This window comes from Acinonyx jubatus, chromosome E1 (genome assembly GCF_027475565.1).
Source record: "Acinonyx jubatus isolate Ajub_Pintada_27869175 chromosome E1, VMU_Ajub_asm_v1.0, whole genome shotgun sequence".
Classification (NCBI taxonomy): Eukaryota; Metazoa; Chordata; class Mammalia; order Carnivora; family Felidae; genus Acinonyx; species Acinonyx jubatus.
The window spans coordinates 44,172,836-44,190,822 of NC_069397.1; the positions used below are offsets into that span (position 1 = coordinate 44,172,836).

The 17,987-nt window shown below is 37.9% G+C and overlaps 1 protein-coding gene across 6 annotated transcripts in view; it reads left to right on the plus strand.

Moving 5' to 3' along the window:
• The window catches only part of TLK2 (tousled like kinase 2), a 111,497-nt gene that overhangs the window by 14,622 nt on the left and 78,888 nt on the right, over positions 1–17,987 (plus strand). Inside the window, exon 2 of one of the 6 annotated variants that reach the window (XM_053212185.1) lies at positions 8,964–9,029. The exons of the other annotated variants lie outside the window; for them this stretch is intronic. Within the exon in view, the coding sequence (XP_053068160.1) occupies positions 9,024–9,029 (6 nt within the window). The 5' untranslated portion in view covers positions 8,964–9,023. The remainder of the gene's footprint in view (positions 1–8,963; positions 9,030–17,987) is intronic. 6 annotated transcript variants of the gene reach the window in all.

Consider the following 17,987-nt stretch of genomic DNA (forward strand, 5'->3'; position numbering starts at 1 on the left):
TTCTTCATAGTCAGTTATGGCAAAGGAGTTCATGGACAGGTGTTAGGGTTCTTGAACCTCGTAAAATGGTAGGTAAAATTTGTATACATTTATGGATGTATCTTAGGTAAAATTTGTATATATTTATGGATGTATCTTTTCTGGGAGGTAAGGGTTCTGCAGCTTTCATATATTCTTAAACAGTCTTGTGACTCAAAATAGGGTTAAAAAACACTGTATAGCAGTTGGTTACCTCAAATTAGAACACATATTTGTCTTTTGCAAGGAGTATTTGAGCATGTAAGTAGTTATTAGAGATGTTGTATGGAGAGTTACTGTGCAGGAGACTTGACTAATTCCCAGTCTTTTGTTATTCTTCCCTCACTCCTTTGAGAGGCCATGTTTTATTTTATTTTATTTATTTGTTTGTTTGTTTTATTATTATTTTTGAGACAGAGAAAGGGAGAGCCTGAGCAGGGGAGGGGTAGAGAGAGAGAGGGAGACACAGAATCTGAAGCAGGCTCCAGGCTCTGAGCTGTCAGCATAGAGCCCGACGCAGGGCTCGAACTCACAAACTGCGAGATCCTGACCTGAGCCGAAGTTGGATGCTTAACTGTCTGAGTCACCCCGGTACCCTCACCTCAATCTTAAGGAAGGGAAAGGGAAAAAAACCCCAAGATGTGACAAATAGGAGAAAAATTAGTAATATGGCAGATTTAAATACACATGTATTGATATTAAATAGTTAAAGGTCTAGCACTCCAGTTAAAAGGGAATGTCAGGTTAGGTCACTGTTATATGACCCACCAAATGCTGTCTATAAAGAAACCCACTTTATTTTTAATCTGTATCTTTATAATTAAAAGGATGGAAAAAAATACTGTATAAACACTAAGAAGGCTGGAGTGGCTATGTTTGTGTTAGACAAAGGAGTCTCCAGAACAAAGAAAATATTGTAAGGGATAATGAAGCACATATCATAATGAAAAAAGGATCAATTCATTGGGAAGACCCAGCAGTCCGAAATGTCTGTGCATCCAGTAATAGAGCAAAGCAAAAACTGACAACTGAAAGCAGCAATTGACAAATCCATAATTGTAGTTGAACATTGCAACATCCTCTCAATAATTGATAGAATAAGCAGGCAAAAAAAAAAAAAATCAAGGATATAAAAGATTTGGACATGTCTATCAATGGACTGTACCTAATTGACAGTTCTAGAACACCATGCCCACATTCTTTTCAAGTGCACAAGGAACATTTATGAAAATAGATTCTGCTGGGCTATGAAACATGTTTCAACAAATTTAAAAGGATTTAAATTATAAGGAGTATTCTCACTACAATGGAATTAAAGAAATCAAAAAGAAAAAGATATCTGGAAAATTGCCAAATATTTAAAAGTTAAATAACATACTTCTAAATAAAAATAACATACTTCTAGATAAACTTTAAATTTGAATCCACAAGGGAAATTAGAATCTATTTTGAACTAAATGAAAATGAAAACACAGTATATCTAAATTTGTGGAATGCAGCTAAAGCAGTGCTTTTAGGAGGAAACTTAAAGGTTCAAAAGAAAGGTCTAAATGACCCATGCTTCTGCCTTCAGAAGCTAGAAAAAGAGCAAACTAAGTGGAAGGAAAGAAATAAAGAGCTGAAATAAATGAAAGAGGCAAATTTGAATAACCCTATATTTATTTTTAAAAAATGGATTTGTAATTAAAAACCTTTCCACAAAGAAAAGTCCAGATTCACATGGCTTTATTGGTAAATTCTATCCATCAAACATTTAAGGAAGAAATGGTAACAAAAATTTCACAAATATCAGAAAACTGTAATGAGGACAGCATTATCTAGATATCAAACCAGGCAAAGACATGAGGTAAAAAGAAAACTGTAGCTCAACATCCCTCATGAAAGTATAGTCAAAAATCATTAAAAAGTATTAAATTGAATCTCTCTCTCTATATATATATACATACACACACATACGTAAAGGGTAATACATCATGACTTATTGGGTTTAATCCCAGTTACAAGGTTGATTTAACATTAAAAGTCAGTGTAATTCACCATATTGATAAAAAAAAAAAAGGCAGAAAAGCCAAATGACCTTGTAACAGATGCATGAAAAACATTTAAACAAAGTTGACTGATCTGTGATAAAAGCTCTCAGCTAATGAGGACTACTAGAAAGGAGCCTCCTCAATCTGATCCAAGGCATTTGTGAAGAACTGGCAGTGGCCCTCATACTTCATGGTAAAAGATTGAATGCTTTCCATCCATTGTCCAGAACAAGTTAAGGATATTCATTCTCACTTCTGTTTAACCTGTTCTGAAGATCCTAGCTGTGTATTAAGGCAAATAAAAGGAATAAGCCTACAGATTGGAAAGGAAAAGTAAAACTATGTTTATTTTTTAGATGTCTTATAAATGACATGATTGCATATGTAGAAAGTTCTAAGTAATCTATAAAAATGCTATTAGAGTTTCAGTTTAGGATACAAGATCAATTTATGAAAATCAGTTGTATTTCTGCATACTAGGAATGCACAGTTGGCAATTGAAATTTGAAAAGCAATACCATTTACAATAGCATCAAGTAATATAAATATAAAAACATTCCCCAAGAACAGAAGAGAATATTTGTTGCAGTTCCTTGTAATAGAAGTTACCTTGTATTCTCATTTCATTGTGAGGTCATCGAGATACAAAGGATTATAGAACGCTTACTTGTTCATGAGCACGCCTTTATTAAACACCTATTAAGTAACAGATACTGTGCTGGGGATAGTAGTATATGGTAGTGAATAAAGAAGATAATTCCTGCCCTCATGGAGTTTATAATCTAGTGGAGATTGAAGGAAGAACTAGATTTAGGTCACTGAATTTCCAGCTTTGGTTTAGCATTCTTAAATTTTACTTATCTTTCTATTTTTTAAGTAAACTCTACACCCAACACATGGGGCTTGAACTCACAACCCTGAGACCCATGCTCTGCCAGCTGAGCCAACTGAGCCAGGCTGGGGGGAAAGGGGGCTGCAGCTTTAATTAGGTGAATGGTTCAAAGTCTTTACCTTTTGGTTGTTATCTGAAATATTGCAACTAGTTGAATAATCTGGTCTCTTTGTGGGCAAACTGTTTTATTGTAATACATGCTTGACAGTTTATAGGGTGAGTAAAACTGGTTGGCTTGGCTTCTTGAACTGTTGGTGGGAATGCAAACTGGTGCAGCCATTGTGGAAAACAGTATGGAGGTTCCTTAAGAAATTAAAAATAGAACTACCCTATGATCCAGGAATCGGACTACTGGATATTTACCCCAAAAATATAAAAACACAAATTCAAAGGGATACATGCACTCCTATGTTTATTGCAACATTCTTTAGTATAATAGTATATAGTATAATGCTGAGTGAAATAAGTCCGTCAGAGAAAGACAACATATGACCTCACTCGTGTAGAATTTAAGAAAATAAAACAAGCAAAGGAAAAAGAGAGACATAAACCAAGAAATAGACTCTTAACTCTGAAGAACAAACTGATGGTTACCAGAGGGGAGGTGGGTGCAGATGGGGGAAATAGAGGATGAGGATTAAAGAGTACACCTACCATGATTTTAAAAAAGGAAAATGTTTTTTAGAAATAAAAGGATGTGCATCTTTGTCCTTCTAGCGATGAGTCCTTTCTGTGCTGTTGAGATACACATTAAGTTGTGCAAAACTGATAGCAATGTGGAAAAAAACAAGACAAAACTCATTTGGTTGGTTGGTTAAAATTTCATGTTAAAGATGGTCTGTGAAGAGCCTCCCTATTCCCAAGGGGAAAGAAATGCCTAGTCTTCATTGAGCACCACCTCATAGAAGAGGCGTTGTTTTCTTCCTTCCCCAGTATATAGTATTATTTTAGTTAATCCTTTTACTATCCCTAAGGTGGGTGTTTTTCCCTCTTTTTATCATGGATGAAAAGAGCTCATATATCACAGAGCTCATATATCATATCAGTGATTTGCCCAGTTTCATACAGTGGTTCACTGATTCCCACACCTGTCTGATTTTAAACTGTTGGTACCAGCCGTTCTCACTAATTTTTCTATTGGTCACACTCCTGAGCCATCTCATTCTTTCCCATTCAGGAAATGCACTTAACAGTTCTAAGTTTGAATCTATTTTTTATTTTATAATTTTTTTAAATGTTTGTTTATTTTTGAGGGAGAGAGCATGCAAGTGGGGGAGGTGCAGAGAGCAGGAGACCGAGGATCCTAAGCAGGCTCCGTGCTGACAGCTGAGAGCCCCATGCAGGGCTCAGACTCACAAACTGAGATCACGACCTGAGCCAAAGTCAGATGCTTAACTGAGTGAACCACCCAGGTGCCCCAAGTCATTGATTATATAAACTTAAAATTACTGTGTTACATTCTAGCTTTTGAAGGGGCAGAGAGTGCATTAGTGATGTCTGCCTTTTTGGTTTTGGTCCGCCTGGCTTTTTACAGATGAGTAAATTGAGGCTCAGAGCAGTTGACTTGCCAAAGGTTGTACCACAATCATTAAATGGCAGAACTGGAATTTAGACTACTGACTCCTATGATTATACCAATATATTGGGCTCTGCAATAGAAATTTTGTGATAGTTTCCTGTAAGAGATGGCAATAGGTTTGTTTCTTACAGATTAATTAATGATCTCCTCAAAACAGTAAAAGCCAGGAACTTAAACTTACTGATCATCAAACTTTTTTCACGGTTATGTACTTCTTGCATATTTTGAATCTAGATTATGTTGATCTTTGTTTTTCTTATGACCATTTCTTCTGTGTTGTCTTCACTGTGAATATGCCCCCAGAATTTTGTACAGAACTCCTCTTTTCTATTTGTAAATATTGAATTTGTAGTTTTTAATCTATAAAGGAGTTTCTAAGCATAAGGAGAAAGACTAAAGCTAAAATGTAAGCTTTCTAGTGAAATACGTAGTAAGTAGTCCGTATGACTTGCTTCTACATGTGTTGAAGTCATATTCCTTTCCCTTACAATTAGTTTTTATTGATTTTTAATTATATAAAGAATGCATGCATACTTTTACAATGATGTAACTGTATTTGCTCTGAAAAGTTTGAGATGTATCTGTGTAGACTTAAAAATTTTATTTTAATGTTTGTTTATTTTTGAGAGAGAGACAGAAGGCGAACAGGAGAGGGGCAGAGAGAGAGGGAAACACAGAATCCGAAGCAGGCTCCAGGCTGAGCTGTCAGCACAGAGCCTGATGTGGTGCTCAAACCTATGAACCGTGAGATCATGACCTGAGCCAAAGTCGGATGCTTAACCAACTGAGCCACCTGGGCGCCCCTAGATTTTTAAAGTATTGTACTTATCCACTTGCATACATATTTTTGCATAGAAAACACATGACTGATTTTTGTGATTTTTACAGAAATTGAATCCAACTATCATTACTGTTCTGCAACTTGCCTATTTTTCACTCAGCAGATGATTTTGAGATCTGCCATTTAGATATTGCTATATAGACCTAGTTTGGATGATTGTTCTTTCTTTCACTTTCTTTCTTATGTTTGTTTACTTTTGATGGGGGGAGTGAGAGAGAGAGAGAGAGACAGACAGACAGAGAGAGAACTCGCATATGTGCACACTCAGGAGCAGGGAAGGAGCAGAGAGGGAGACAGAAGATCCGAAGCAGGCTCCTCGCTGACAGCTGAGATGTCACCCTCAAAACCCCCTCCCCTCTCAGTTCTAGGCAACTACCAGTCCACTTTTTGTTTCCATAGATTTGCATATTCTGAACATTTCGTATAAATAGAATCATACAATATGTGGTCCTTTGTGAGTGGCTTCTTTAATTTAGCATCATATTTTCAAGGTTCATTTATGTTAGAGCATGTATCAGAACTTCTTTTTATTGCCAAATAATATTCCATTGTATGGATATACCACATTTTGTTTATCCATTCTTCAGTTGATGGACATCTGGGTTTTTTCCCCCATTTTTTGGCTATTATGAATAATGGTGCTGTGAATATTCATGTACATATTTCTGTGTGTACATGTATTTATTTCTCTTGGCTGTATTCTTAGTGGTGGAATTGCTGGATCTTATGGTTAAGAGATACTCTGTTAAAGGCTGGAGCTAACGTAAAACTCAAAAGCTCTCTTTTGTAAAAAAAAAAAATTTTTTTTGAAGTTTATTTATTTTGGGGGGGGGGAGAGAGAGAGAGAGAGCGCGCGAGAGCGCGTGCGTGCCTGTGCATGAGCCAGGGTGGGGCAGAGAGAGGAGGGAGAATCTCAAGCGCGCTCTGTGCTGTTAGCTCAGAGTCTGAGGCAGGGCTCAGTCTCACTAACAATGAGATGACTGAGCCACCCAGGCGCCCCTAAAGATCTCTTATTTTAGTCATTAGTCTAACTATTTGAGGAACTGCCAGACTTTTCCAATATGGCTGCCCTATTTTATATTCCTGCCTGCAGTGTGTGAGGGTTAAGCTTTCTCCATATCCTTGCTGACACGTTATTATCTGTTTTGATTATGTGTATCAAATCTTGAGTGAATTATGTAGACTTTAATAGGCAGGTTTCCAGGAGAGAAGACAGTTAAAAGATTTCTTGTTTTTCTTGTTGTTGGGCTTGCTTGTTGTCTGGAAATCGATATTATTAAATTACATGGTTAGAGTTTGGCATGACTGAAATGTTACAAAAAATCATTAATATCAATTAAGGATTTTTTTGACAGTGTAATACATTTTTGTTTACTTACTAAAAAAAATCATTTAAAAATCTGTGTGTGTGTGTGTGTGTGTGTGTGTGTTTGGGTTTTTGTGTTTTTGGTTTTTGGTTTTTTTGGTTGAAGGTGTGTTTTTGTTGTTGTTTTGGCCTGGTATATTCACTGTAAATTTCAGTTAATCTGATTTTTTGTTTGGGGGGAGGTTGATTTTTTTCAGTTTTTAATTTTAATTCCAGTATAGTTAGCATACAGTGTTATATTAGTTTCAGGTGTACAATATAGTGATTCAGAAATTCTGTATTACTCAGTGCTCATCATAAGTGTATTCTTTTTAAAAAAAATTTTTTTAAACGTTTATTTATTTTTGAGACATAGAGAGACAGAGCATGAACAGGGGAGGGGCACAGAGAGAGGGGGAGACACAGAATCTGAAACGGGCTCCAGGCTCTGAGCTGTCAGCACAGAGCCCAACGCGGGTCTCGAACTCACAGACCGCGAGATCATGCCCTGAGCCAAAGTCGGACACTCAACCGACTGAGCCACCCAGGCGCCCCTCATAAGTGTATTCTTAATGAAGGCTTTTTTTTAAATGAGGTGTAATTGTCATACAACATTATATTTCAGATAGACAATAAAATCGCCCCCCTTTGCTCAAAATTAAATGGAAGTAAAAAATGAACTTCCTTATACCTATGCCACCCAAGTATGTTTGCTACTGTTATTATTAGAGTTAAACCACTTGATTCGTTTGAACATTTTTTCGGGTTTTCTAGGATAAGTAGATAGCTTCACTTGGAATCGTGATTGATTATCATAGTAAAAAAGCTACCTCAGTTACCAATAAAAGTTATATTGGAATGGATTGAAATGGTGCTGCCAGGTTTTAAATAAGTCAAATTGTTTTTGTTCTTTACATATTTTTTTTCTTTAGGAGAATGTTGCTGAAAATGATTTTGTAAGTTTAAAGGTACCGTACTCCCTGCTCAATTGGGAACATTCTGGAAGTAAGGGGGTTCTGCCAGTTGCTGAGTATGTGTATTATAATTATGCATTCTGAAACTGGAGAAATAACCACATCAGTGTTCATGACCCACTGTTAGGTGGACCTGAGCTAAAACTGTACTGTGATCACCTGACCTCCATCAGCCCCTCTTCTGACTGGTGGACCACAGTGATGTTTTGAGTTTTTTGGAATTAGTATCTGTTCAGAGCCAGTGTCTAATAATCCTCAAAATGTTGTTGATGATTTCATTTTCCTCCAGGCGGACGCCTTGGTAAAAGGTGTAGTCCTTTTGGGGAAAGCCTGGAAGAGAAAGATTAAAAGTGTAAATTTTTGGTTGTAGTGTAAATTTTTGGTTCTTCCTCAAGGAGACCCCCCCCCCCCCCCCCCCCCATTCACTGGTTCTGGGCCTATAAACTGACTCAAATCTTGGGATTGACTGAAGGGTTGTGGCTCTGTGTTTTTAACGATTGAGGTTATGCTTTTGTTCACTTGACCTAGACTCTTCTGCTTATACAGATCAGGAAGGATTAATAAGACTTCTCATCTATTTCACTGCTGGGAACACTGATCAATTAGCCAGTGCCAGAAGTCTCTGGGAGTCAGACTGCTCTGATTGCTGACTTGACTCTGCTATGGTGTGAAAAGGTGGTGCTACTACAAGTGTGGAGACCCTTAGTTTTAATTTCCATTAGATATAGACTAATGGAGTATCTTTACTACATCAGGTAGTTTGACCCTCCTCTATACTTAATCAAGTTTTGTCTGCTGTTCTCAATTCCTTTTAAGATGCCAATTTAGTCTAAGGAGGAAATGAAAACTTTAAAAACTCAACAAATGTTGACATTTTAAGCTTTTACAGGAGTGAAAAGATTAACCTTTGGCCCCTACTTCTACAAGTTTTTCTTCTGTTCATACGGGCGTCATTCATGTGCTAAAGGTGGTTGTCAACCTTTTTTCAAGGGTTTATCCACTTTTTTTTTTGGGCTTGTGACTAAAGTACTTTTTTAAGACCCCTCCCCCCACCCAAGTGCATTTTAAGTATATTAGAAATGTGTTTGTTTTTGAAAACCATACTTTTTTTTAAACAAAAAAAATGGATTTTTTGTCTATTTCTTAAACTGTCATTGGTTTTTTTACTTATGAAAAAATGATCAGTAGCAGGAGACAGGGTAAATAGTTGAAATGTTGGCATAGAAAATGGGGCTTTTGCTAAGGAGTCTTACTATCATACATTATTAAAAAAATTCTTTCTAGCTTCTTTTTGAGCCTGAGAGGACTCTTTGAGGGGACAGTTTCCTCTGCCCAGTGACTTGGATGTTGGTAAGCGTTCTTCTAAATAGCTATTGTGTATCAAATATCAAGTGACAGACTATTTTACTTAAAAAATAAATGAAAAAATACTATGTAGTTATTAAATTTATCTCATGTGGACAAAGGCATACTTAACATACAAGAATATGAATTTGCCATCACGACTTAAGGTTTTAGGGGAAAAAAGAACAAAATAATAAAAATACAAGAAGAAATAAGTACACTGCAAAACAGAAGACTAGCAGTTAATCCAGAGTTGGAAAATTGGGAAACAGGAAAAACTGAGGGAGTAAATTGGGTATAACAAAAGATACTGAGGACCTACAAAGTAAAAAAACCTGGAAATGGATGCTGTTGGTTATAGCCTGTTCACTTAAAAGTCTTAGTGAAGTAGATAATTTTACTCAGTAGGAATTCATGTTCACAAAGTAAGATGTAAAAATCAGGATAGTCTCCTCTATTACCTAGGAGAAGTCAAGATTATGAAATGATCTCCTCCTCCCTGTCCTGTTCTTTGAAGGAGGCAGAAATCCGCTCCCTGTTTACTGGTGCTCTCTCCTAATTTTTCAAGGAGTAGATCTATCTAATAATAACACAAATAATAAACACCAATAGCAAGATTTGACAAAATTGAGGAATTAAAAATATAGCCTAATCTCATTTATGATCCTGAGCCGAAGTTGGATGCTTAACTGAGTGAGTCACCAGGTGCCCTGACAAGGATGTTATATTAAAAATATATTTTGGGGTGCCTGGGTGGTTCAGTCTTAAGCTTGCAACTCTTGATTTCAGCTCAGGTCATGATCTCACAGTTCACGGGTTGGAGCCCCACATCGGGCTCTGTGTTAGGGGGACGGAGCCTGCTTGGGACTCTGCCTCTTCCCTGCTCATGTGTGCTCTCTCACAAAAATAAACAAACACTTAAAAAAATTGATTAATGTATCTAGAGTCAGTATAGCTCAAAGTCACATATTTTGAAGCCACATTGCTTAGGTCTGGATCCTGGCTCTGCTTCTTACGAGCTGTGTGATTTTAGGGAGTTTACTAAGTTTTCTTATAGTTTCTTCATCTGTAAATGAAAGTAATCATAGCAACTCTCTTATAAGACTGTGCAGCCCTTAGTTTGCTAGGGCTGCCATAACAGACTGCGTGGTTTAAAGAACAAAAATGTATTTTCTCAATATTCTGGAGGCTGGAAGTCTAAGATCAAGGTGTTAGCTGGGTTGGGGTTTTTTTCTGAGGCTTTCCCTCGGCTTGCAGATGGCCACCTTCTCGCTGTGTCTTCATACGATCTTTCCTCTCTGTGCATGCATGTCTGGTATCTCTGTGTCCTGATTTCCCCCTTATGAGGCCATCAGTCATATTGGATTAGGGTCCACCCTAACAATCCCATTTTAACTTAATTACTTCCTTTAAAGGCCCTATCTCCAAATACATTCTGATGGGGGCGCCTGTGTGGCTCAGTTCATGGTTTTGTGGTTCATGAGTTCGAGCCCCACGTTGGGCTCTGTGCTGATGGCTTGGAGCCTGGAGCCTACTTCTGATTCTGTGTCTCCCTCTCCTTCTGCCCATCCCCCGCTCATGCTCTATCTCTCTCTCTCTCTGTCTCAAAAATAAATATTTAAAAATATATTTGTTTAAGAAAAGAAACAAATACATTCTGATGTACTGAGGGTTAGGGCTTCAACATAAATTTAATAAGGACACAGTCGAGTCCTTAACAGGTTGTTAATGAGGATTAAATGTGCTAATATAGAATGCCTTGCCTATGTAGCAACTGCTACCTAAGTATTGTTTATTACTTACCTATAGCAAGTAAATAATACATAAAACCTAAAACCCTTTTTATTTCAGAATAATTACAGATTCAAAGGGAATTGCAAAAAAGGTATTGGGAAGTGTCATGCATTTTTCCTTCCCTAATGTAACCATCTCGCATAATTACAGTACAGTATTAAAATCAGGCAATCGATATTGGTAAAATCCACACAACTCATTCAGATTTCACATTATACGTGCACCATTAGTGTTTGTGTGTGTGTGCGCATCTGTGCACTTTGATCACTTGTGTAAGCTCCTTGTACCCACAATCAAGGTGCAGAACTGCCCCATCACTATAAGGCTCTCTTGCTACTCCTTTTGTAGCCACCCGCACCTCCTCTTTTGACACCATAACTCCTGACAACTGCTAATGTTTCTATCTCTATAGATTATTTCAAGACATATGTACATATATGTTATATGTATAATATAAAAATGGAATCATGTGGTATGTATCCTTTTGAGATTGGGTTTTTTGACTTGGCATAGTTTCCTTGAAGTCCATCCGGAGTGTTGCATATATAAATAGTTCATTCCTTTTTATTACTGAGTAGTATTCCATGGTGTGGATGTCCCAGTTTGTTTAACTTTTACCCATTGAAGGACATTTGGTTTGTTTTCAGGTTTTGGCTATAATGAATAAAATCACTGTGAACATTTGTATGTAGGTTTTTACATGAACCTTATTTCTCTGGAACAAATGTCCAGTAGTACTATTGCTGGGATATGATTTGTGTTACGTACATTTTTAGCTTTTAAAAGAAATTGCCAAACAATTTTCCAAATTGGCTGCATCTTTTTACATTTTCACCAGCAACGTATGAGTGATTCAGTTTTTCTATATACTTGCCAGCATTTAGTTTGTCACTATATTTCATTCTGGCATTCTGAAAGGTATATAAGGAAATTTTATTGTGGTTTGAATTTGTATTTCCCTAATGGCTAATGATGTCGAACATCTTTCTCATGCTTATTGGTCTATATATCCTTGTCAGTGAAATGTCTGTTCATGTCTTTTGCCAGTTTACTAATTGGATTAGAAAATTTATTGAGTTTTGAGTTCTTTATACAGTTTAATTTTAAGTCCTTTGCCAGATACGTGGTTTGCAAATATTTTCTTTTAGTCTATGATTTGTGTCTTCCTCCTACAAGGTCCTTGCTGAGTAAAAGTTTTTAATTTTGATGAGGTTCCATTTTTTAATTTTTCTTTTTATAGATCAAGATTTTGGTGTCATGTCTAAGACCTCTTCACCTACTCCTGTGTTGTGAAGATTTTCTCCCTTTTTTCCCCCTAAATATTTTATGGTTTTGTTTTATATTTAAGTTACTGATTCTGTTTGAGTTAATTTTTTTTTTTTTAGTTTATTTATTTTGAGAGAGAGAGAGAGCATGCCCAAGCGTGAGGGCAGGGTAGAGAGAGAGAGGGAGAGAGAGAGAATCCCAAGCAGTCTCTACGCTGTGAGCACAGAGCCTGGCATAGGGCTCGAGCTCACGAACCTGAGCTGAAATCAAGAGTCAGATGCTTCACTGACTCAGCCGCCCAGATGTCCCTGTTTGAGTTAATTTTTAATTTTTTTAATTTTTAAATTATTATTTTTTATTTTGAAAGAGAGATAGCAAGCAGGGGAGGGGTAGAGAGTCAGGGAGTCAGAATCCCAAGCAGGCTCTGTGCTGTCAGCACGGAGCCTGAGGTGGGGCTCAAACTCACAAACTGAGATCATGACCTGAGCCGAAGTCAAGAGATGCTTGACCACCTGAGCCACACAGTTGATGCCTGAGTTAATTTTTAAAATAAAGTATAAGGTTTAAGGCAAGGTTCACAATTTGGCCTATGGATGTCTAGTTGCTCCAGCACCAATTTGTTGCAAAGGCTATCAAAGTGTTTTTGTGACTTTGTCAAAAATTAGTTGGGACATATTTGTGTGGTCTATTTTTAAGTTGTGAGAATGAAATGTGCTAATATAGAATGCCCAGCCAGCCCAAAGAAGCGCTACGTAAGCGTTGACTATTATTATTACAATAGCAAATAAGTAATAACTTTTAAGAAAGTATTTGGATGAACTTAGTAGCCGTCTGAACTTCCTAATTTAAAAAACAATACAGTTTTTTTTTAAAAAGCTTTGATTGTGGTAAAATACATATAAAATTTACCATTTTACATTCCAACTAACAGTGCACCAGGGTTCCGATTTCTCCACATCCTTGCTAGTGCTCATTACTTTCCTTTTTTGGATAGTAGCCATTCTAACAGGTATGAGGTGTTATGGTATCTCCTGTAATTTTGATTTGCATTTCCCTAATGATTAGCGATGTTGCATCTCTCCATGTGCTTGTTTGGCTGGCCCTTTTCCTTTTGTATATCTTTGAGGAAATGTCTATTCAAGTCCTTTGCCCTTTTTTTTTATTAAAAAATTTTTTTTTCTTTAATCTTTATTTTTTTGAGAGAGAGACAGAGTGTGAGCAGGAGAGGAGCTGAGGGGAGGGAGACACAGAATCAGAAGCAGGCTCCAGGCCCTGAGCTGTCAGCACAGAGCCCGACGCGGGGCCTGAACTCACGAACCGTGAGATCATGACCTGAGCCGAAGTCAGACACTTAACCGACTGAGCCACCCAGGCGCCCCATTTATTTATGTATTTATTTATTAAAGTAAACTCTACCCCAAACATTGGGCTTGAACTCATGACCCTGGGATCACAAGTTGCATGCTCTACCAACTGAGCCAGCCAGGTGCCCCTGCCCAGTTTTTAATCAGGTTATTGTGTTTTTGTTGATTTGTGGGAATTCTTTGTATATTCTGGATATTAACTCCTTATCATAGACTATATGGTTCACAAATATTTTCTCCTGTGGGTTCCCTTTTCACTCTGTTGATCATGTGTTTGGGTTTTTTTTGTTGTTGTTTAAAACTTTTTTTTAAATGTTTATCATTTTTGAGAAAGAGAGAGACAGAGTGAGAGTATGGGAATGACAGAGAGAGACCAAGACACGGAATGCAAAGCAGGCTTCAGGCTCCGAGCTGTCAGCACAGAGCCCTACGTGGGGCTCGAACTAACGAACCAACTGTGAGATCAACTGTGAGACCTGAGCCAAAGTTGGCTGCTTAACCAACTGAGCCCCCCAGGTGCCCCTGTTGGTCATTTATGTCTATTTGTTTTTGAAAGAGAGAGAACACGAGCTGTGGAGGAGCAGAGAAAGAGGGAGACACAATCCAAAGCAGGCTGCAGACTCTGAGCTGTCAGCCCAGAGCCCAATGTGGGGATCGAACTCATATGACCTGAGCCAAAGTCGGACGCTTAACCGACTGAGACACCCACGAGGCCCAATCATGTTTTTTGATGCACAGAGGATTTTAATTTTGGTGTAGTCCACTTTATCTTTTGTTTGTTTTTGGTTGCCGATGCTTTTGGAGTCCTCGATTTTGAGTTAATTCCTGTATGTGGTGTAAGATAAGGGTCCAACTTCATTCTTTTGCTTATGGATTTCCGGTTTTCCTAACACCATTTGTTGACAAGAGTGTCCTTTTCACTGTTGAATGGTCTTGGCATTCTTGTTGAAAATCTTCTATGTCAAGTCATCCTTTAAAAAAAATTTTTTGGGGGGGGTGCCTGGGTGGCTCAGTCAGTCGAGCATCTGGCTTTGGCTTAGGTCATGATCTCACAGTTTGTGGGTTCGAGCCCTGCATCAGGCTCTGTGCTGACAGCTTAGAGCCTGGAGCCTGCTTCTGATTCTGTGCCTCCCTCTCTCTCTGCTCCTTCCCCGCTCATGCTCTGTCTCTCTCTCTCCTTCAAAAATAAATAAAAACATTAAAAAATTTTTTTTAAAAATTTGTTTAATGTTTATTTATTTTTGAAAAAGAGACAGCACATGAGCAGGGGAGGCGCAGAGAGAGAGGGAGACACAGAATCCGAAGCAGGCTCCAGTCCCTGAGCTGTCAGCACAGAGCCCGATGTGGGGCTTGAACCCACAAACTGCGAGATCATGACCTGAGCCACACTTGTATGCTTACCCGACTGAGCCACCCAGGCGCCCCTCTATCAAATCACCCTTCTTATGCAGTACATCTTAAACTCATACAGAGCTGTGTGTCAATTAAATCTCAATAAAACTGAAAAAAAAATCAAAGAAAAAATTGGAATAAAAAACCCCCCAACAAACCATTTGACCATATATGTGAAAGTTTATTTCTAGGTTTCTGCTTTATTCCATTTTGTCTCTATCTTGTGTTTATGCCAGTGCCATACTGTTTTGATTACTATAGTGTTGTAGGAAGTTTTGAAATCAGAAAGTGGAAGACCTCCAACTTTGTTCTTTTGCAAGATTGTTTTGGCTATTTGAGGTTTTTTTGGGTTTTTTTGTTTTTGTTTGTCTGTCTGTTTTTGCAGTTTTATACCTTTACTTAACAATCAGTGATTAGTTCTCATCCACATTAACTGTACATTTTTGAAAGTAGTGACCGTGATAGATACATAGGTAGCCAACGTATAGAGCTCGTTTGGTGAATCTTCATCCTTGTTACGTTTTCTGGATAACCATACGCGCATATGGGGTGGAACATTCTTTATTTCTTTGATGCAGACAGCTTTGTCGAGCCTGGTGTCGGTGCACACATCTGGAGTTCCTGTCTCCTTCATGGCAAATTTCTGGGTCTCTTTGAGTGTGCAAGGGGCACTCTTCTTGAAAGCCACTCCTTGGGTGCACTTGTAAATGTTGATGGTACGTTCTCTGGTCACTACCTTGATGATGGCAGAATGGCCCTTCTTCTCCCTGCTTTGCGGGAGCCATTCTGCCAGGCCCTGGCTGGAAAGTGCTATTTGAGGTCTTCATACAGCTTTTAATGGTAAAGCACTAGAGGAGTTACCTTGAAAAAGAAACGAACTGTGTTCTCTCTATGCTTTTTATTTCTGTTGTTTTATTCAGTACAGTAAAATGTGAAACAAGTAAGAGACACAAATTGTGGAAAGGAAGATATAAACTTATTACTTAAAAATGCTGTGATTTTGTATCTGGACAAGTAAACCAAAGGAACAAACTAACAGATGATTAGAAAGAATAACAATTCAGTAAAGTGATTTAATGAAATATATGAAAACTATATAATTCCTGAATGTCAGCAGTGTAAGAGAAATTGGAAAAATTAAGTCCCAGTTGTTAGAGCTTCAAATATATGACATTGTCACAGTGGTGAATGGGAGTTAAACTTGATGGCCCCTAAGCGTTTCTGCTTTCGGGTTTAATTTACCCCTGGGGGTGGTAATTGAGTCCAGAGGTCTGAACTGGAACTGTATAAAGCTGGGAATTGGAAAGCTTCTCTGTGAGCTAGGACTGGTAAAACGGCCCACTGGTCCAAGACATAGGACAGAAGTGAGCTACTTATATTAGGTTTGTGGCTGTTAAAAGCCGCCTTCAAGAAGTGGGGCACCTGGCTGGCTCAGTTGGTAGAAGACACGACTCTAGGTCTTGAGATCCTTAGTTTGAGCCCCATGTTGGGGTGTAGAGGTTACTTAAAAAAAAAAGAAAATTAAAAGCCACCTGCAAGAAATGGAAACTTCAACCTTGTGTGGAAATCTTGGTCAGGATGGCTAATGTATAAATAAATGTGTTTGGAACTGATGAATAGTATAGGGCATTGGCAGAGGCAGACATTAAACTGTTTTTGGGACTGCCCCTGACCCCTGAAATGTAGAAGACGCTCGGAAAGCTGGACATGAACTCATACAAAACGTACAAAGCACTCTATTAAAAAGATGCATCCAATGGAAAATTTTCAGTTGAGGAACTGATAATAATAGATCAATTTGTAAAAGCACTTAATTATTTAATATATAGTCCATATTCAGTTTCTGCCTTTGTCTCAATAATGCCCTTTATAGCTGGTTTTGATTTGTTTCAATATTCAGGGTCAGATCAAGGATCATACATTTAATTTACTCATACCTTCTTATCCTCTTTTAATGTAGTTGAGTTTTTCCTGCCATTTTTGTTTGTTTTTTAGTGATAGTGGCATTTTTGAAAGATAACATTCAGTTTGCCTAAAAGCTTTTATTTAGCTCTTTTACTAGACAGTAAGCTGCCTTAGAACAGGCAATATATGTCATTTATCCCTGTTAATCTGATTTAATCTAATGATTTTATAATAATTTGGGATGCTGTGCTTCAGAAAAGGACAGCAAAAGGGAGGATTAAATAATTCTTAATCCTTTTACTTCTGGTTAGACACAGAGAACCATAAGAAGCCTTGTACCTCACACACAGCATTTCAAACACAACAGTGTGCATCACTGTTAGGTACACTTGCCAGTGTATTTCAGTATCAGTAATTCTGAGTAAAAAATAGACTGTTCAGTTCTCTCTTCTCTGTATCACATTTGCCATTTCCTCTTGAAAGTGAGGGGTATTTGGTGAGTCAAGTGTATAGTTAAAATACGATGTGTGGTTTTATTACTATCCAAAGGAAAAAAAAAATACTTCATAATGGTTACAATAAAGGTAATTCATGAACAGAATATTTTGAAAACTTGGGCATAGGAATGTTCAGTTTAAATTATTGTAGAATTCTTGGGGCGCCTGGGTGGCTCAGTCAGTTAAGCGTCTGACTTCAGATCAGGTGATAAACTCATGATTCGTGGGTTCGAGCCCCGCGTTGGGCCCTGTGCTGATAGCTCGGAGCCTGGAACCTGCTTCAGATTCTGTGTCTCCCTTTCTTTCTGCCCCTCCCCCACTGACGTTCTGTCTCTCTCTTTCAAAAATAAATACATGTTAAAAAAAAAAATTAGGGGCGCCGGGTGGTTCAGTCGGTTAAGCGTCCGACTTCAACTTAGGTCATGATCTCGTGGTTCATGAGTTCGAGTCCTGCGTCGGGCTCTGTGCTGACAGCTCAGAGCCTGGAGCCTGCTTCGGATTCTGTGTCTCCCTCTCTCTCTCTTCCCCCCTACTCGCTCTCTCAAAAATAAACAAACATTTAAAAAGAATTATTGTAGAATTTTTGTGTAAATAAAACTCCTTTTTGTCTCATTCAAAACATCATGGAACTCTATACCATTGTAGGAATAAGTCTTTTGCTGAGTTATGTCACTAGGAATACATGATTTGATTTTGTTTCTTCTCCCTAGTTTCACTTTATTATTTTCGCAGCTTCCCAAGTATCT